The sequence below is a fragment of the Pongo abelii genome, chromosome 9 (genome assembly GCF_028885655.2).
Source record: "Pongo abelii isolate AG06213 chromosome 9, NHGRI_mPonAbe1-v2.0_pri, whole genome shotgun sequence".
Taxonomy (NCBI): Eukaryota; Metazoa; Chordata; class Mammalia; order Primates; family Hominidae; genus Pongo; species Pongo abelii.
The window spans coordinates 21,047,219-21,069,016 of record NC_071994.2 but is presented as its reverse complement, the minus strand read 5'-3'; the positions used below and the strand labels follow the sequence as shown (position 1 = coordinate 21,069,016).

General features: G+C 35.4%; 1 protein-coding gene across 50 annotated transcripts in view; it reads right to left on the bottom strand.

Moving 5' to 3' along the window:
* Positions 1-21,798, bottom strand: part of PHF21A (PHD finger protein 21A) — a 190,750-nt gene that overhangs the window by 144,080 nt on the left and 24,872 nt on the right. For 15 of the 50 annotated variants that reach the window (XM_054524428.2, XM_054524434.2, XM_054524433.2 and 12 more), the window contains 4 exons: positions 17,386-17,426; positions 9,659-9,795; positions 4,637-4,669; positions 2,214-2,279 (listed from right to left, as the gene is read on the bottom strand). In XM_054524428.2, the coding sequence (XP_054380403.1) occupies positions 2,214-2,279; positions 4,637-4,669; positions 9,659-9,712 (153 nt within the window). In that variant the 5' untranslated portion in view covers positions 9,713-9,795; positions 17,386-17,426. Of the gene's footprint in view, positions 1-2,213; positions 2,301-4,636; positions 4,670-6,948; positions 7,982-9,658; positions 9,796-15,643; positions 15,771-17,385; positions 17,427-21,380; positions 21,483-21,798 lie in introns of those variants that run through there. The other 35 variants (XM_009246416.4, XM_063728458.1, XM_063728456.1 and 32 more) reach the window with 8 other exon arrangements.

Sequence of the window (21,798 nt, the reverse complement as noted above, 5' to 3'; positions counted from 1 at the left end):
GTCGCCCAGGCTGGAGTGCAGTGGCATGGTCTTGGCTCACTACAACCTCCGCCTCCTGGGTTCAAGCAATTCTCCTGCCTCAGCCTCCCAAGTAGCTGGGACTACTGGCATGTGCCACTACACCTGGTTAATTTTTGTATTTTTAGTAGAGACAGGGTTTCGCCACGTTGGCCAGGCTAGTCTCGAACCCCTGACCTCAGGTGATCTGCCCGCCTTGGCCTCCCAAAGTGCTGGGATTACAGGCGTGAGCCACCACACCTGGCCAATAAAACTATTCTAAACTAAAGAGTAATATCACATGTTGAAAATAAGTCTGAGGAGGGATAAGCTTTTGAACTTTACAGCTGTGCTTCCTTCAAGTATTAGCCTACCTAAAAATGATATTTTTCTGTTCCATCAAGAAGGTTGTTTTAACAGTTAAGGAAATATAAAAATTGCAGGACTGGATTTCAGTTTCTCACTCTAGTTTTATTTACTTTGTATACCTAAAGTTTTCCTGATGTTAGACATTTTTTAAAATTCCAGTTTCAGAAATGCAAACTTAGTTCAGAGAACAATTAGAGCTTGCCACTTGATGAAATGTCTTAACATAGATAGTTGCAATTTTCTATTCAGTAAGGTCGCTAACAGAAAACAGATTAAAGAATAAAAAGTTACAGAATAAACCAAATCTATGTTAGTTCTCACAAACAAAAATTTCGAGTAGATGTAAATTTCTAAAAATTGTCCCACTTTCCCCAAATGTACTCTTAACTTATCTTAACTTTGCAACAGCATCCCCCAACCCCTACTCCACTAATCAGTTCTCACCTTCTTTCCCTGCTGGAACACGTGAATTTTTCAGCAAATGTGACTCATTCATTGGCGTCTTGTCAAACTAACCCTGAAACTATAAGGAGGCTCAGCGCTAACAGAATTCTAAAGCTAGAACACTTTCACTAACATACATCATGTTGACTTTAGAGAACTGAATCACATTCAGAGCCAAATACATACTAACCAACTCTGTTTATATTTTTCTTACAAATTGTTCTCCACCATCCCACCTCCTCCCAATTTTAGTTTGGCAATTCCCTAATCTAAAATACCTCCTGTCTGTGGAGAAGACAAGATGGGGACGCATAAGAATAGGAGGGAAGAATATAAAGCAGTTGTTCACTCAGCTTGGAAGATGATTCTATTCTGAAACATTAATGATTCATATCTCTTCCACATAATTCTCAAAGTTTATTTCTCCCCTCAATTAAATGAAAACACAATAGAAACACCATAAAAAACTCCAGAAATAAATTATTCTCATTGTTATTATTTCACTAAATAACATTAAATAACAACATAAAAATCAGTTATTGAGAACTATTTAGTCAAAAATCTTCAAAAAATGTCACTGGCATGAAGTATCAACTGCAAATCACCTTATTCTTTTGATTAATACATTCACCTACTCCAAGACAGAAAACCACTCTTTCTAACCAGAAGGAGAGTGGTGGGGAAGAAACAAGAAAACAAATGCTTTGTGGGATTACCATAAACATTTACTTATAGCTCTATCAATTGCCACACTCCACCTGGTGGCAGGCACTGCCTGAATTGGTAAAGTGGAGGTCATCATACAAAAAATTCCAAAGAATATTTTCCAGGTGTCCTTGGAAAAAAGCAAGATGTTCTTCTCCTGCCCCATATAGAATAAGTCTAATAAGATTTCACCGAAGTTTTTTCACGTAATAGTAGGTCAATATCTAATAGAGATTAACATAAAGGCATGACCATACTTAGAATGGAAGACCTACATTTAGTGCAATCTAGTTACAAGAAGATTCTCTCCACAGTAAGTTTAATGTCAGCTCAAGGCTTTAAGACAAGTAACAAGGTACACGCAGCACCTACAAGATTCTCTATCACCTATTCTCACTAACTGCCTTTACCCCATCCCCTATGGGTAAACTATAGAGTTTAATTAACACAGTTAACGGCAGCCTGCCACATTGCTTTTAGGTATTTGCCAGTAACATATACCCATGGGATACTCTAGAGACTGATTTCAACCAAAAATAAAAATAGATAAACAGAGCTCAAACAAAATTAAAACCAAGTCTGGCTGCCCACACTTATTTTCACACATGAGGAAAAATAGCAGTTCTCTTAGAAGCCTCGAGCAGACATATCTTTAGAACACAACGTTAAAAATATGCCCCCCTCCCCTTTTCCCCTACCTGTTTCTCACTCAAAGCTGTGATTTTGGCTTGGAGTTCATGAAGCTGTTTCTTTAAGTCAGCATTCTGATTGGAAAGAAAAAATATCTGTGAGAAAGATATTTCATTTGTTAACAGAATAGTAGCAGGAAGACTATGCATACTGTATTACAAATGATGAAGCAACCCGAAGCATTTAGCCAATCAAATCTGTCATGCATTACACTGTGGCCATAATACCATCACCTAATGCACAGATCCTAAATATAGGCTCTTCACACCAAAACAGGAGCAGCTCCTCTGCAACTGTTTTAAATTACACCAAGTTTTATATTTGAGCATCTTGTACGGTAAGAGTACCTGTCCACTAAAATATTCTTATTCTTTATAGAAAGTATCCATTGACAGAAAACCCAAAGCTCCACTAATCACACAAAAGTAGGAAAATGGAGGTTATAAGTATGCACACACTACATGCTTTACAGCATTATCAACAAAGATAAGAGGTTTTTCTCCACTTGCCCTCTCCCTTATTTAGCAAAGTACATTTGTTATTTTAGCCTAGATCTGAAAAGCTGTCAGTACTGCAACTGCCTTAACACTACATCATTCAAATTAACACACTGACTACCAGGGCATTTTCTCAGTTCTAAAATTCTAGGAATCAAAAAAAGAATACTATTTTAGATGAGATACACAGAGCATGATTGCCTTTTACTAAAGTAGGCAAAAAATTCCAAAATTAAAGTTTTCAAATGCTTAATGTAGCAGGACAGCCTACTAGCAGACTGAATACCACCCTAATGAGAGACTGCTTTTACTTGATTTGTCTCACATACAATTCTTTCAATTTACCCTGGTTGGTCTTCTGTCAGGGTTAGGGAACACATCCTCCTCGTCTATTGAGTTTGGTTTACTCCGTGTGGACTTTTTTATTAGTGTAGTATTTGACATAAGGCTTCTCCAATGAGATCACCCACACCTGTTGTCCAACAAGTTACTGCCCTGCCCACCTCAGATTCTTCAGGTTAAGACAATTCTGTTACATGATCACCAACTATAACAGAAATGATAGTTTCTAGTAACATTTCACAGTTGCTGATAATGTAGTTTACCACATTAAATAGGAAAGGACCTGTTAATCTAAAGTCTACTACCTCTTGGTTCCCTAAATCCAATTTATTATTTATTTATTTATTTTGAGAAGCAGTCTCGCTCTGTCGCCCAGGCTGGAGTGCAGTGACAAGATCTTGGCTCACTGCAACCTCTGCCTCCCAGGTTCAAGTGATTCTCCTGCCTCAGCCTCTTGAGTAGCTGGCGTTACAGGCACCCGTCACCATGCCTGGCTAATTTTTGTATCTAAATCCAATTTAAATTGTGAATATACCAAAAAAATGAAGAAAAAAAAGGAGAAGTTTCTCACGGAAGTGGGATCATTCAACAGCAATAAGTATGGGCTATCAATGCCAGCTCTCAGAGTCAAAACACAATAGTTAGACCTGAGTTCTCAATTTATAGAGATAAGTGTTATTTTTTTACTTCCAAAAATCAATGTGCCTCAGTACCATTCTTCAATCAAAAACTTGATTTTACTTTACAGTGAAGCCTGTATGGACTGTTTATCAACCGAGATATAGATATAGATATAGATAGAGATATAGATAGAGATATAGATATAGATACAGATATAGATATATTTGATATTTGATAAACACTCTCCATACTTATGACCTAGTATCTAATGGTTACAAAAGAGACACTGCCCAATAATAAATATAATTATCAGAAGACAGGGTAAGTTTTTAGGAAAATATCTCTTCAGAAATAGAGAATAAAATGCCTAAGTGAAAAATGCCTATGAGAATTTAAAGAAAAGTTAACATTCTCTGTTAACTTTTCTGTTAGAAAGTAACATAAGGTACTTTTTAACCCTCCTTTAAGGGTTCTTTCAAAAATAAAATTTTCTAAAATGCTTCTTTTAAAAAATACTCTAAAATTCTTACCCTGAACACAGAGAATTCAGTACTATTCAAATGTTCTATAATATAAACTCCAAGTAAATAAAAATGGTTTGGGGTCTCTTTTCATAATACTGGGATGACAGAAAGCCTCAAAAACTCTGATTTTGAATAAGTGGGTTTATGGAAATGAATTTAAGCTATATGACAAGTATTAACTCAATATTTTTCTCCAAAATACTCAAACCAATTAATATAAAACCAAAATAATAGTAACAAAGATGAAATAATAGCTATATTAAAATAGAATGACTGAATTTTTCTAAACCCTTATACCCTGAAGATCAACGTATTAAAAATAATTGCTATTAGAAATGAAATAATTCTTAAAAGTTAAGTACCATCTATATTTAAGTATTTTACGGTGATTTTATTTTAAATTATTTTTAAATTTAACAATTAAATGAATAACAATAGTAGTTTTACCTGTGGATCCTGCTTCATTTGAGCAACCAGTTTCTGGTAATAAAGAGAGAAAAAGAGTCATCAGTCTTACATATTAACTCCCTATGGCCAATCAGGTTTAGACCAAAAAATCTAGGATTTTAAGTTAACACAAAAAAAAGACCAACACCACAATCAGAAAAGACTAAAACCTTCTGTGATCCATGTAATAGGCTCAGGAGACACTTCCTTTAATAAAAAAATCAAACCACCACTTTATATTTGAAATGAAAAAGTGCCTGATTTTTAAATCTGGACAGAGATGGGTGACAGTGGCTTCCGAAAGGAATTTAAACAAGCTGGATGGTCCAAAAGCCAAGCACCCCTTTCAAATGTTGTCAATGTCTAGAGTCCCAAACAAGGCCTGGAAAGAAGCTGGCCCCACACAAAACTGGCCTGTTTGTATACAGAGCAAAGGACAGATTTGGCAGGTCTATTGGTTTGGTTCTTACCACAGAAGGAGCTTAGTGTCCCATGTGACTTTGCCACTGTCTTCTCTCAAGAAGGAGTTGGGTGCAGGGGAGGATAAGTTCAGTGGGGCAGTGATGCTCAGTTTTTGAGAACAAGCAAGTGCAGGAACAATACAAAACTCTAACTCGATTCCTCTGGGAAAGAGTGTGCTACCCAATACTGAATGGAAAAGATCTTTACTAGGGAAAACAGAAGCCCAAACAAATGGAAAGGAAAGGAAAGGAAAGAGGAAAGGAAAGGAAAGAGGAAAGGAAAGGAAAGGAAGAAAAATGAATGTCTTTTGATCTAACCCAACTTCTAAAAACATCGCTGCCCAAAGTTAACAATAACCATAGACAGAAGAATATGAAGGATAAAAGAGCATCAGAAGTCCTAAAGTATCTGGGAATAAGCTATTACCCAAGTCAATTTTTCATGTAATGGAAGAATTTGTCACTCTCTTTTGGTGACAAGGCACTTTTAAATTGTTTAGTTGTAAAATAAAACCTTTCTAAAATATACTATATATTTATTTAACTACTTTTTTTTTTTTTTTGAGACAGGGTCTTGCTCTGTCACCTAGGCTGGAGTACAGTGGTGTGATCATGGCTCACTGCAGCCTTAATCTCCTGGGCTTAAGTGATCCTTCCACCTCAGCCTCCCAAGTGGCTAGGACCCCAGGTGCACACCAGCACACCTGGTTAATTTTTTAATTTTTTGTAGAGACAGGATCTTGTTATGTTGCCCAGGCTGGTCTTGAACTCCTAGGCTCAAGGAATCCTCCTGCCTCAGCCTCCCAAAGTGCTGAGATTAAGGTGTGAGCCACCCACCCTAACTTCTTAAAAAGAAGAAAAAAAATTTAAAAATCAAGCTTTTATTGATACTTAGAGGAATGATTATATTAATATACTAAACTATAAACAATAGGTTCCTTACAAAAAAGGTCCCAAACTACTATGTTTTAAAGTTCTTAAATCCACATTGTAGTTTTCCAGTCCACTCCTTAACGTCAAGTAGTCAGCTAGCACATTTTGCTACTATTCTTTTTTTGTTTTTTGTTTTTTAAAGATGGGGTCTTGTTCTGTCACCCAGGCTGGAGTGCAGTGGCACAATCATAGCTCACTGCAGCCTCCAACTCCTGGGCTTCAGCAATCTTCCCACCTTAGCCTCCTAAGTAGTTGGGACTACGGGTGCACACCACCATATCCAGCTTTTTATATATATATATTTTTTTTTTTAAGAGATGAGGTCTCACTATGTTATCCAGGCTGATCTCGAAATCCTGACCTTAAGCAATCCTCCCACCTCAGCCTCCAGAGTAGCTGAGATTACAGGCGTAAGCCACCATGCCCAGCTCTTGCTACTATACTAACAACCCTGAAACCCAGCTCAAATTTGCTGTTTCAGACCTGCTGTTTGGTACACTCACTGGACTAATTTTAAAAAGACGAGTGAACAGGTTGTAATAATCTAAGAAACCCTCCTTTAGTAAAATGTATAATCCTTGGTATATCACTTCACACATTTATTCTAATTGATCAAAAGTCTTTCTCTCTGATGCTAAGACACATTTTAGATAAGTGAAGTTGCCAACTATGGGACCTCCAAATACACAAGGTATGTGTCACTATATGACTTCATATTTAATGGTAGTAGCTCTTCTATATCCTAGTCTTAACCTACAAAATAGAAACAATACATATTCCAAGAGTTTAAGGGGATTGAAACACAAGGTTTTATACACATACATTTTTACATTAATGCTAGCCACAGTCTTCAATGAAAAAAGCTCTTGATTTTCCTTTTTGATTTGGTTACCAGAGGGTTGGCTACTACGCTGTTACCTTTCAGAAGCTGAAAAAGGTTTTCTTCCAGACACTGGAATTTAAAAATTCACTGATAACCACATGAAGTCTTCACCTCTAGAGGAAATAAATAAGCCAATTTTTCTATCTATAAGCAGTTAAACTGCATTTTAGACAATCAGGGGTAGGACAGGACGAGCTGGGCAACTTACTGGACCATCCAAATCTGTAGTAACTTTAAGCTGACATTGTGTTAACAAAGTTAGGTTACTTTCCACCAGAATGCAGCAATATTTCTTGAGGATATACTTCATGCCAAAGGTAAGCAAAACAACCCATAGGCCAAATCTGGCCCGCCACCTGTTTTTGCAAATAAAGTTTTATAGAAAAAAGTCATACTCATTCATTTATATATTGTCTGTGGCTGTTTTGTCTGTGCAACAGCAGAGCATAGTTGTGACAAAAACCATAAATTACCCACAAAGCCAGAAATATTTTACTGTGTGTCCCTTTACAAAAAAATTTGCTAACCTCTGCTTTATACTATCCTCCATTCCATATGGAGTAAATACCCTGAAAATTTAAACGTGACTTCCATCAAATCTAAATAAGATCAAAAAAGGGAGGAGGAAAAAAGGCAATTTTCCCAAAAAGATGAGATATACATCACAGGACATTATTATTTAAATATTTACTGAACATCAACTATGTGTGCATTACTACTTTCGTAACTATCTCCCCATTCATAAAGAAAACACAAAGAACAAAAATATGCTTTCACTACACAATACCAGATAGTTTCAGAACACACTTTCTATCCAGTAAGCTCAATTTCAGCCCTAATCTCATTCCCTAACTGGAAATGCAACAAAGGGTGGCTTTTGTCCCACTATTTAGTCAAATGTATGTTCTGGCTTTGGTCTCAGCCTAGTAACCAATGCCCCTACCTTGATGTCATTTCTGGCATGCCTCAATTTGTCATGATCAATGATTATGTAAGTGACACCATATAAATTATTTTTTCAAAAATAGTAAAGTATTACAGATATAACTGGAGTGAAATATATGCTTTCTCTGTTAAAATATTATTGACATATAAATAAATGTTTATTATCACACAAACAAAATGTTGCATAAAGGATGAATATAAAAGCTATTAATTTTATGCTCAAAGCTGACAGTTAATATGAATAGTAAGAGAGTGTTTAGAATAACTTTAAGAACTATATCCCTTTTGAGTCAACAAATGTAAATTTAAAATTTTAATTAGATTTAAAACAGAATAATAAATATTAAGTATTTTCATAATTGTGATGTTTATAAAATTGGTATGCTTGAATTCAGAATATGAAACAAAATATTTAGTAATTAACTTCAATTAATTTAGGTCATGAGCCTTTCAAGAAAGGATTATTTGGGACTTGCTCATATCTTGTAAAGAGGAACTAAAGCAGAATGTTAACTCAATACTTCTTCAGAGGAGGAAAAACTCCAAAAATCACACACAACATCATAAAATTATCCTTGATCCACACAAATTTCAGACTGATTACTGTACTCCCAAAACTCATTCTATGATGATGTCAGCTTTGAATAAAATGTGAATTTAATTTTTATCACTTGCCATTCAGCCAAACTGGGTATTCAACACACCTCTATGTTAAACCAATTTCACTCTGAAAAAGACAAGCTTGTTTTTGTAACAAATTTCTGCTCTCCTCAATTAGTAACAGAAGCAAAGTTAAAAAAAAAAAAAAAGTACACAGCTTATTACCTACTTAAAGAAGCCCACGTGCACAGGGCCAACTCTGCAGCGGAACAAGAGTTTAACAAGATCCGGAGCAGCAGCAGGGATTTCTGAACAGGTGCTTTTGAAGCTTCCTTTAAGTTCTCACCCACACTAATTCTGAGCAATGTGCAAATCTAGTAGTTACCAAAGGCCCAAGATATTCTCCCAACGATTTCAAAAGTTAATGTTACCTTAGACTACTCAGATAAACAAAGGAAACTATACCTAAGAACAAACATCTTTAGAAAGTAGTTTTACTTATCCTTCTCTCCGCTCCCATATCCCCAATTGTTACAAATTCAAAAGTAGTCAATGCATCATCCTTTACCACTTTTGAGTACCAAGGATTAGATACATGCATGTGTATGTGCGTCTTTGGCCTGATGTCCAGCTAAAGTCTAGAAAGATATAAAACAGTGGTACTCTGTTTACATAACAAATTTTAATTATGTAATTATATAAAGATAGCTTTTTGTAAAATATAAGAATTGTGAAATCTGAAATTTAAACATCTGTGAAGATAATCACATTTTCTTTAAGAAAGATTGGAATCAACGCATAAAGCTGAGTCATATGATCTGTAAAAACTTTAGTACATATGGTAGTTGAGTTAGACATGTTGTTATTTAAAACATGCAAGTTAAATCACATGAATAAAGTCCTTCAGATGAACCAAAAAGCAGAAAAAAGATTTCTTTCTTTTTTGTTAACACCTTTGGTATATGAAAAAAATCTTTTCAGTTCTTTTCTCTAGAAAGGAAGTCAGGAATACTTTCTTTAAGTTCTTAAAAGCAGTATCTGTGACTTTGTCAAGTAGTGATAAAAGGCAAACGACATGACTCTTGGACAAAATTGTCTTAAAGATTATTAAAAACTATACTAAACACCAGAGATGGACTTGTTTACTAATCTTAGCCATTACTTAACAACAATGTGGGAGAAGCCAATAATACAACGTACCTGGTGAACCTGAATTTCCACTTTAAGAGCCTCCTGTAGAGTCTGCAACTCCATCCTCTACCTTCTCCACTTTCTCTGCTAATTCTATAGTTTCTTCAGCCTCTGTTTAAAGTAACAAACTCCTCTTCTCACTGCAGCTGTAAAGATCATAAAATGTTTTGGATCATTACATTTGGAATAAATATAATATTTATGTCAAATAAATTATGTTAGTAAAAGAATATCTGATTCTCTAACGCAGGGCAAGAAATTTCCCAAAGAGATTTTTTTTTTCCTCACAACAATTCTTCAAGTATTTCTCTAAAGAACACTTCAAATAACTAAGAAATGAAAAACAAAAAAAAGGGTTTAATCTGGTCATGGAAACATCTAAGCACCCACTACATGCTCAGCACTGTGTTAATCACTACATACTGAGGATACAGAGCTGAGTAAGACCACTTCTGCCTTCAATGAGACTATAACCATCCAGGACATACTGTCCTCAGAAAGAGACATATAACAACAGAATCATACTTTTTTTTTTTTTTTTTTTTTTTGAGATGGAGTCTCGCTGTGTCGCCCAGGCTGGAGTGCAGTGGTGCGATCTCAGCTCACTGCAAGCTCTGCCTCCCAGGTTCACGCCATTCTCCTGCCTCAGCCTCCCAAGCAGCTGGGACTACAGGCGCCTGCCACTACGCCCGGCTCATTTTTTTTATATTTTTAATAGAGACGGGGTTTCACCGTGTTAGCCAGGATGGTCTTGATCTCCTGACCTCGTGATCCGCCCATCTCAGCCTCCCAAAGTGCTGGGATTACAGGCGTGAGCCACTGCGCCGAGCCAAAATCATACATTTTTAAACTTCACACAGAGTGGACTGGAGAGTTCAGGGTTTCTCGGAGGTTAACGAATGCCAGGGTAGTTTTATTTGGATGGGTTCTTACTCTATATAAAAAACAGAGAAACTCAAAATGGGGAAATTCTGGTATAACTTAAACATTTACATTTAACAAATTAATACTCAAAACAGACAAATACAATGCAATATAACTGTGCTATCCACAAAGTTAGGATGTGGATATTTTAAAATGTATCTATCGTGTGTAATATGAGGTAGTCTAGTAATGGAACACATGTCCAGCTTTACAATGAAAATCATCTTTTTTCAAGCTTGCCAGTCATCTCTTTGACTATACATATAATGGCATGTGGAGATAATGTCAAAAGTCTAAATCTGTCAATGTGACACCCAGCTTGACCTTCCTATCTCCCCCAATCATCACTACTCTAATTTAAATTATTTCGATGGCTAATTTATCCTTTATTGTTTTTTTATTTTCTTGAATGTGGCCTTAGACATGATTTTAGGTACTCTGTCAAAGCCAAAGTCTGTTTTTGCCTGAATAAATTTAAATTTTACTTCAAATTTCTTTTTTTCTTTGCACCTATAAAGCTTGTAGCTAGAGCAGCTTTTTAGCATTCATATAAATTGGGGAAGGGAACAATCAGAAAGTTAGAGGAACCACTACTCCTTAAACCAATACAATAAGATTCATGATCTTCATATTTCTAAATATTATTTACCTATGGGTAAAGTCTATATTCAACCTAAGTTTTCTAAGAGTCCTTTGAAAACTGGTTTAACAGAGTTATAATGGAATCATTAACTAGGGAATATAGTCTTGTGAATATGAGTTTTCAACATATTTGCTTATTCTCATTAGGCATAAAACATCAGCAGAAATCTCTCTCTCAGGGCTTATATACTAGATTATATAACATCAAAATACTCAAACCTAAAAAAGAATAAATTCCAAAAGTGCAAAATTCCTTTCAATTCACATTTGCAAAGGATAGGAAAAGTTTACTGTATAATGATAATGTTAACCAAAACATTTTAAAAGGCAGTATATTTAAGGGAGATATTAACAATTTAGAAAGGGAGACATACTATGGTGAACAAATCTGGGTAGTTTTAGCTACTGTCTTTTAAAATATTTGGAATGATAACCAATCAATCAATAAATATTAGAATCATTAAGTCACTAAGACCAAGATTTTTGTTATCATGTAAGCTTACTCTACCTGTAATACTAAAGTTAAAACTACACAACCACTTTAATTTTAAATAACAAAATAATCTCCCCACTCAAATTCCTGACTTATGTATTACAGTTCTTCTTGAAAACAACACTTGGTTTTAATTTTTACAAGGCTCTACCAGAAAATGTGTCCAAAATGATTCCTTATAATTTTTGTCAAGAATCACTTTGAAGTTGAAGGGGTATTTTTCAAATATTCATACTTCATTCTACTGACAGTAACATAAAACCATAGTCAACTCAATTCACATAAACTCTGGAAATGAATGGCAGGTTAAAACACAAAGAACTTAACATTATACATAACAAAGGGCTAATACAGTTTATATATTTAGGGCCCTCAAAAACTGACAACAAAAATCTATGAAAAAACAATTTACAAAAGAAATAAGAATGACCAACAAACATGAAAAACTTCCATCTTCAATTAAGACACAGAAATATAACTAAGATTATATGCTTTGTCTATCAAACTGAAGACCTATAAAATAATAATACTCTGAGCTGTCTAGAATTTGTGTCAGGTGCCACTTCGCAATTTGCTGATGGTTATCTCTAGGTAGTAGCACTGTCACTTATTTACTTTCCTTGTTTTGGGGTATTGATATTTTCAAAATTTTCCATAAAAAAATGCACATCTTTTTAAACAAGAAGACATTAACCAAGGATTTGTAGATAAAGCATCAGAAAATGTTATACTATCAAACAAAATGCTCAGGAAAAGAAAAAGTTGAAACCAGGGTTTAACCTGAAGACTATTAATGTCAGAGTGCCTCGCACAATAATAAGCCTGCAACTCAAGTTAATGAGGAGCTGATGGCTTTTACTTTCTCCATCAGATTGTTGTCTGCTTCTCAGAGATACACAAAGGCATGAAGTTTTATTCAGCAAGGACTCTAAATGCCAATTACTCATTTTATTTCAAAATAAAACTGAAAGGGTTAAAAAAGTTTGGACTAGTTGTAGAAAAACATATGAAGGATTAGAAGATTCATTTGAAATTCTTTTTCTTTTCTTCAGAAAGATCTCTTTCTGGATAGTAATTTTAAGAGACTGGTCTGTGTGGAAAGAAACAAATTACAGACATGTATTTATAGTTTACAAAAACAAGGCAGGTACATGTTGAATCTTGTTTTTTTTAATTTTATTTTTTCTTGTAGAGAAGGGGTCTCATGTGTTGCCCAGGCTGGTCACGAATATATGCTGAATCTTTTGAAAAAATTTTTTTTCCTGAGACAGGGTCTCACTGTGTCACCCAGGCTAAAGTGCAGTGGTGCAATCACGGCTCACTGCAGCCTCAACTTGCTGGGCTCAAGTGATCCTCCTGCCTCAGCCTCTTGAGTAGCTGTGACTACAGGTGTGCCCCACCACACCTGGCTAATTTTTGTATTTTTTTGTAGTGACAGGGTTTCGCCATGTTGCCCGGGCTGGTCTTGAGCTCCTGGGCTAAAGTGACCCATCCACCTTCAGCCTCCCAAAGTGTGGGATTACAGGTGTGAGCCACTGCACCCAGCTGAAAAAATATTTTGAGGTCTTGGACATCTCATGCAGTCATCATCTGAATACCACTGGGAGGCAGTTTATAGCATCAAAAGAATTATTTGCTACATTTTTAAAAGATGATTTAACATATTTTAACCAATTCTAACAAGTTATAAATAACAAATCAGTTGCTGCAAGGTGAATACCATCAGACTCACAAGATGGTAACACACTGCATTCCACCATAATGAGTGACTCTCACCATCCAACAGCTCCACAAGTCACTATCAGCAAGGCCACTTGCCTAACCCAAAATATTAGCATTTGCAATCTTCCAAAGTGTACACGTCAAACCATTCTGATACCTAATGGCCTCTAACTTTCCAATAACAACAACAACAACAACAACAAAACATAAAAACCAAACACACAAACCAAACAAACAAACACAATAATCAAATCCCACTAAAAAGGTCAGCCATGGTATCTGGAAAGCACACTCATCATCCCAAAAAACAAAAAACGCTAATTCTACTTACTCACTGTGTGACTACTCTCATCCTCGGGGTTTGTCTGTTTGTTTGCTTGTAAATCAGGAAAATGGAAACAATATCACCTACTTCATAACACTGTTGTGGTTTAAATAAGGCAAAATTATATGAAAAGCCCTTTGCAAACTGTAAAGTTTTATGATAGTTTTAATACACTTAATTCTTTTCTCTATACAGACTTTTTAATAGAACTTCTCTACATAGTATATATCTAGAAGACTGTAGGTTTTTCTGTTCTCAAATTCTCTATGGAGGTTCTTCTAACTATTTCTCTGGGTATACTTCTGCTTGAAGATATGTGACCTGCAGGTCTTTCATTACGATTCTAATAACTCGTAGGAAAGCTATAACTCCGATTTTACTGCTAAGAAATATTTTGCTGTTACTGAGTTGACAGAAACCTTTTTCCAATCAAAACTTGACTCATCAACCAACATTTCTTTAACTAACAATAAGTCCATGACACAGTGTGCCCCCAAAGTGTCCCTAAAAAGGACAACTCCATGTTCTCTATACCATGCATTTATTTGGTGTGAAATTCCTCTGCTTTTTATCTATATTCTCAGACACAATGTTTAAAGTAGGTTTAATTCATTTTTTTAAATAGGAAAAAGTAGGTCTTGACAGTCATCTACGTATCTTTACTTCTTGTACCATGCTTAATATTTGAATATCAGGTTTCAATTTGTACAAAATACTTCCTACTGTGTATCTAACATGTAGGTAGATAAAATAATATCTTTATTAGTGGTAGTGCTAAAATTACCATGAATGCTAAAAATAATAAAAATCTTTTAATACTATTTATTAAAAACTTTAACATTTATTAACATGAATCAATACAAATGACAACATTAAAAAACATAATGTAATGTCTATTTTCTTATCATTTAGCAAATTTTCAACACATCTTGATTTATTTTCATCAGTGTTTCTTTTATGACACTCCACAGGTGAACAGAAAATACTACTGCACAAAGAGCTTGGCAACCCTGATTTTAGAGGCGAACCCTCTGAATCTGGTAAGGTTGCTATGTTAAAATTCTGGTGTGACAGCTGTTGACCTCCTTAGCTAGTTGGATGTTTCTATACTATTAAATTATATATAATAATGTTGTTTCCTATTAAATCAAAAAATATATATGCATACATATCATTACATTTATGATATCTAAATGTCTGAATGTATGTGACTATAAAATATCTTTCTAACCTCTATTTGTTTTGGAGGGGGTAGGGGGCGGGTCCTCAGTTTTTAAAAAAGGAATCTCTACGCAGGTCATACCTCCACTGCTATTATGTGCCTTGGGCCAGACCAGGGTTCCCCATAGCACCCTCCTTCACAAGTCTTTGTAGTGTCCTGGACCCCTCCCTACCATCATCAGTGCTCAGCCCAATATACAGTTTCTACCTCTGCTTCCTGGGGTCCAGCCTGTCTGAATACACACATTCTTCTATTTCCTAACTTTCTTCACAAAAATCAAGCATGTCTACTAAATTATCCCAACCACATCCAACAAAAGGAAAACTAAGTAAATTTTAAAATACACAGAAATTGAAAATGGAGGAGGTTGGGGAGTAGGGTATGAGAGCATAGTGACAATGAGGCCAAGGTTTTAGAACTAGTTGTCACATTTACCAGAATGTTATTAATATTTAATGACTATTTTTTAAAAAAAACTGTCCAGACAAGCCTGGCCAGAATCTTACAAATATATACCACAGAAAGGATAACGCAAGTGGGTGTGGTAGTCTCAGCATAACCAATAAATACTTAATAGAAGTGGAAGTTATGGGAGATAGATTTCAGATCAATATAAGGAAAAGGAAGAACTAAGGATAAGAGTTGTACAAAAAAGGAATGGGTTACCTTATGAGGTAGTGGGCTCCCTGTCATTAGAAGTATTCAAGAATGCTGCATATCATATCCCCCTCTTGGAGATTCACAATGCACATTAGCATATTAAAGGTTCTGAGAAGTCCTGCAGTAAAGAAACCTGTTTAACTTTGTTTAATGCAGCATTTCCCAAATTACTTGACCACAGAACCCTTTTCCCACCCCCACCCCACCTCAATAATATTTATTTTTTGTGGAAGTAGAATTCCTCAGAATACATTATAGAAAATGAGCTACATTTTTGTAAAATGTGGTATTCAATATGTACCTGAATAACAACCTGTAAGGGATCTAGAAGAAACTGCCACACAAGGTAAAATATTGGAGGAGAAGGCCCTTAACCCATTTATACCTAGTGTTCCATTATTGGAACACTAAGCTTGTGGGAGTTATTTATATCCTACTGCTCAAGTTCATTGCCAAGGTCTGATTTTTCACAAAAAAAAATTTGCAACCTCTGGTATAAATGGGTTAATGTCCCTTCTCTAAGATTCTATCCCATGTCAAAGTAAAGAGCTATAGGATCTTGATTATTTATTTTAAAAGGTTTAATGAGAGAAAGGCAAGTAGAATAAAAAGGTAGTAAATGCAAGGATTAACTAGTTCAAGTGCCTCCATGAAACATGTTCAAATCCCGTCCCCAAAAGGAAAAGAGACACCACAAGCACCATAAACTATCAAAAGGAAACCTTGGCCAAATATCTACTATATCTACTCCACCCACCAAGTTAATTACTATTTGAGAGAGGATTTAAAGATTTTTTTAAAAAGGAGTAGTCTTGCACTAGATGACTACCCTATTCCAGCTATCTTATTTGAGTGTAATTTTTTTCATAATACACACTCTCCTAATAAAGTTAATATTTATTTGATGGCTACTCACTAGATTGCCCTGTGCATTCAAAGAAATGTTTAAGAATGATGAAGAGCTGTTAAAAAAAATCTATCAAAGTAGATATTAGGAAAAAATCTTTGCCTGTATGCCCCACAATTACATTTCTCTCTCTCTCTTTTTCTCTCTTTTTCCTTTTGAAGAATTATATAAAACAACACATGCTAAAAATTTACTATCAGACATGAGGCTAACTAATCCAATATTAAGTTTAAGAATGTAAATAAACACGAGTCCCAAATTTCAAAGTCAAGTTTCCACAGTTAAATTAACCTAAGCCATTTTGCACATATACTAAGGCCATCAAATATAACAGCATATTAAGTAACACAAAACATTATAGGAATCTTAATCTTTTTTTAAGAGATGAGGGTCTTGTTTTGTTGCCAGCTTCAAGCTGGACGACTTGAATTGGCTCAAGCCATCCTCCTGCCTCAGCTTCCTGAGTAACTGGCGCTATAGGCACACACCACTGGGCCTGGCTGGGAATCTGAACTTTTGAATTTCTTGATGTTTGAATTCTCAACCGGAACCATTACATTAAGGACATTTTTGGAAAACGGGACTTTTACATTTTAACAGTTTATCGAATTGTGGAACATGCAGGCCTAGCTGTATTAGCAGAAACACAAATGCATTTGAAGTATAGCTACGTGAAATTAGACAATTCATTTCCACTTAGTGCAAATAGCAAAGCCCCATTTCTGAGAGAGAGCCTATTTGCAAAAAAAAAAAAAAAAAAAAAAAAAATCACAATATTTGAATAATTATCCAGCTAGCATCAGGATCAGGCATACTATGTCTAACTAGTGAAAGTACTTACCAATTTTGGGGAAACTGGCTCTCCTTCAGCTCTCTAGCCCCCTATAACAGAAGAACGGGAAAATGGAATTAGACAACACACACATATTTATGACATGTTGTTAAAAGCTGAAGACTCAAACATTACTGATTTTAATAAGAAAAAACAAAACACACAAAAGTTTCCGAAGTTTTAAAACCCAAAAGAAAAAAAGAAGCAATAGGTAACTTTTACAGCAAAGAAAAGAACTCAAGAGCAGTTAAATTGCTACTTTTCCATAGTTTTTCAAGACAAGGAAAAGTAAGTAGTTGATAATTTTCCTTTCGTAAGAGACACATAGAAATGAAATGCACCTCATTTAAATAACATACAACTTACTCCTTCATCCCCAACAAATGACCTCTACTGTCAGTTGTTTTACATTAACAAATTAAGCTAACATCACTAGTTCTTAGTTTGGTCCTCATAAAAGGCATTCTTTTCAATTAATCTTGAAATGTATTTGCCTTATATAAGGCTTTAAAATCACAGCATTTTATAACAATGTATAGTCAGAATTTTAATTAAACTTTTTTTCACATTCTTAGATGTGACTCACCTTTTTTTTTTTTTTGAAACAAAGTCTTAATCTGTTGTCCAGGCTCAAGTGCCGTGGCACAATCACAGCTCACTGCAGCCTCAACCTCCTAGGCTCAAGCAATCCTCCCACCTCAGCCTCCTGAATAGCTAGGACTTCAAGTGTGCCACCATGCCTGGCTATTACTTTATTTTTTTGTAAAGTCACGCCTCACTGTGTTGCCCAAGCTGGTATCAAACCCCTGGGCTCAAGCAATCCTCCCCGCCTCAACCTCCCAAAGTGCTGGGATTACAGGTGTGAGCCACTGTGCCTGGCCACATCTTACCACTTTAGATTGTAAACCACATACACAAAAGCTATTTGTTTCTATGCCACATATCTAATCAGTGATGAAGCCAGAAAGAAAATTTAGGTTTTGGGATCCCGATCCAATATTAGGAAACAAAAATTAAAACTTTTCCCTTAATATTTTAGTATTAAATTATTTAAACTCCACTATGCTATGCTCTAAAACTACCTGTCTTCCTTTTGCCTTAAGTATGGTGTTTGTTGACTGATATCACTCCAATAGTGTCTCATTGCCTCAGGGAATATTTCAAAAGAGCTTCATGTCTCCCAGATTGTAAATCTTTGTTTAACCACGTACAGTTATACCAAACATACGATAAAATTATTTAAAAGGGCCCCAGTTCATGCAGTTAGCACTCATTTCCAAAAAAAGTCAATGTGCTATTCTATTCTGCCTTTTCTTTAGCAGCTGTCCTTTTTAAAGTTCTCAGGCCCATGCAAATAACAATTTTAATCACCAAGGTTAGGATGACTCCCAACCAAAAAAGAAATCATGCAACAATCTGTAGAACAATGCAGTTATTTAAAAGTGGATTCTTAACACTACTGATATCTATAGGACTCTGTGCCACTCAAAAGGTTGCCTCAAACAGTACCAGGCACATAGTAAATGCTCAATAAATGTTTGTTAAGTCAATGAATTGACTAAACAGACACTTAAGCTGTCTGTTGACGGCTTATCTTCCCTATTAGGGCTTTCATGTTAGCTATTTTAGGCTGGGGATAATTTCTTATGCATCGATTTCCAGCAGCATTATTTGTTAAATGAATGACTTTCTGGAACTGTTTTCATCCAAGTTGTTGATTAGGAAGTAAAATATTACCATTTTAAAATATAGTAAAAAGGAAAAGACTGATAAATTGGACAAAATTAAAATTAAGAACTTCTGTTCATCAAAAAAACACCAGTGAGAAAGTGAAAAGGTAAACCACAGAATTGGAGGTGATAATTATATTATGTATAATCAACACAGGCTTATACCCAGAATATATAAAATATGTTGAAATTCAAAGTAATGAGGATGGGACTGGGATTTTAACTCATACACCATTTGAGAAAGTATTAATAAATGCTGCTGAAAAGTCATATTCAACAAAAGGCAGCACAATGTACATATACCTTATCTCCAAGGCATTTTCTCCAAAAATGAGTAGCAGGGCCAATCCTAAACTGATAAAGAATTTTGCCACGATATCCTGAAATCATGATGTCATGAAACTGCTCATAAGACTATTTGTAGGGACTGCAGAAATCACATAGAAAATCAAAGCCAGAGAAGTTACGTGATTTCCCCAAAGGTCACTCAGCTAGCTGATAGAGAAGCTGGAGAAGAGCTTACAGGCCCGAGATTCCTTGGCTGAGCTCATTTTCCACTAGACCTCACTTTCTCTTAACTCACTGCAGGAGTTACTCTTCTAAAAAACAAACTACAATAAACAGTAGCGAAATATTTTTGGAAAAGTCTGCACATAAAGTTTTAAAGAAAAATCACATAAGTAAGCCATCTTAAAATATGAAATCCTGGCTGGGCACAGTGGCTCATGCCTGCACTTTGGGAGGCCGAAGCGGGTGGATCATGAGGTCAGGAGATCGAGACCATCCTGGCCAACATGGTGAATAATAATTATTTAGTAGAAGTCTCTACTAAAAATACAAAAAAAAATTAGCTGGGTATGGTGGTGTGCACCTGTAATCTCAGCTACTCGGGAGGCTGTGGCAGGGGAATCACTTGAACCCGGGAGGCAGAGATTGCAGTGAACTGAGATCGCGCCACTACACTCCAGCCTGGCGACAGAGTGGGTCTCCGTCCCAAAAAAAGACAAATCATGAAATCCTTTAAACCTAAGGGATCTCCATGAATGGGCTTCAGAGGGGTCTGTCAACTGCTTCCTACTATATGCTAAATTCTATACATATCAGCATAGGTATACCTTTCTTGGAAGAGGGTCCATGGTTTTAATTGGTTTCACAATGAGGTTCACATACCCAAAAAGAGGAAATTATTTTTAGACTAATGATTCTTAAACACTGTGCACACCAGAAATTCCAAAGTGTTTCTTCTGAAGATTGAATATTAATTGACTACCATTTGGAAATTGACAAAAAAAAAGAAAAGCAAATATTTTATTTCTATAATTTAAGAAAACTGAGCAGCAAAAAGCAAGATCTATACACACATTTGTGCTTTTTACACTATCCATATGTAAAACATATATAAGTCTGAAATGCAAGTTTGATTTCTTCATGTTAAGCTGGTTAAAAGCCACTTAGTTTGTTTCTCACATACATTTCACACTTCTAACTAAGGTACTCAAAATTTTAACTGTATTTGCTTAAATTTTTAAAAGATAGATTTGTTCTTGAAAAATATATCCAAAACACCTAAGTTAGAGTAAATGAAATTATTTTTGCTTTTAGAGGTGTTATATTATCTTGCTAATATAATGTCATACAATTTTTTGTAAACTGAAGATTGTTCACCTCTCCAGAACTTCATAGGTAACTGCTCTAATTAGAGCTGGTAAAGAAACAAATCATCCAGATTTCTGATATGGTTATAATATTTTAAATATTATAAATAAATCTAAAAGCAATTAATAATTATTTCAATACCTTTTGTAAAATATCTGAAACCCTTGCAATATGAAGAATCTATATTAAACGAACAAAACTTGCAGAGAAAAAGTTTAATACTAGATCATGTTTTAAATTAGGCTAAAATTTAATTCACCCTACTACAAATTTCAAATGATTAAGTTTATAGCCTGTGCTCAATCATAAATTTTGATAAGGGACTAGAATAGCACAGATAATTGTCATTCAAAGACACTTTAAAATGTCACCTTACCCAGAAGATTCAATCTCTTCTCTTCCCCTACTATACCAAGCTGATAGAGGCCCCAAAACTGAGTTTTATACACCACTGGCTTTACTGCTTTTTACCTACCCTTCCTAACTTCCAACAGAAAGCAAGTAAGTTTGAAATAAATTTAAATGCAGATAAGTGGTTAGAAGAAAAAGCAGAATCCCGCTTGATAGGTTTAGTCCTTGGGGCCCCAACATCTTAATAACCATCCCTCTTGTACCCACCTCTCTTACCCTCTCCTGGACATTCCTCTAGCTCTTTTCCTTTTACTCTCATGGAGCATCAATTTTCCCGTCATCATTACTGGATCATTTTGTTCCTTCTATCTTAAAAAATAATAATTAAAAAAAAAAAACCCGCTTGACTCCATATCCTTCTCTAGTTATTGTCCCCGTCTAGGCTTACATTTATAGCAAAACTCCCTGAAAGAGGTAACCGTACTCCCTCTAATTCCTCTCCTCCCATTCTCTATTGAACACAACCCATTAGGGCCTTTGCCTTCCTCCATTCTTGTGAAGATCACCAATGATTTAACAGTTGTTAAATCCAACAGAAAACAGTCTTCACTTCCTTGACCAGTATCTTTTGACCCACTGCTCATTTCTTCCTCCTCGAAATTTTTTTTCTCTTGACTTCCGGGAG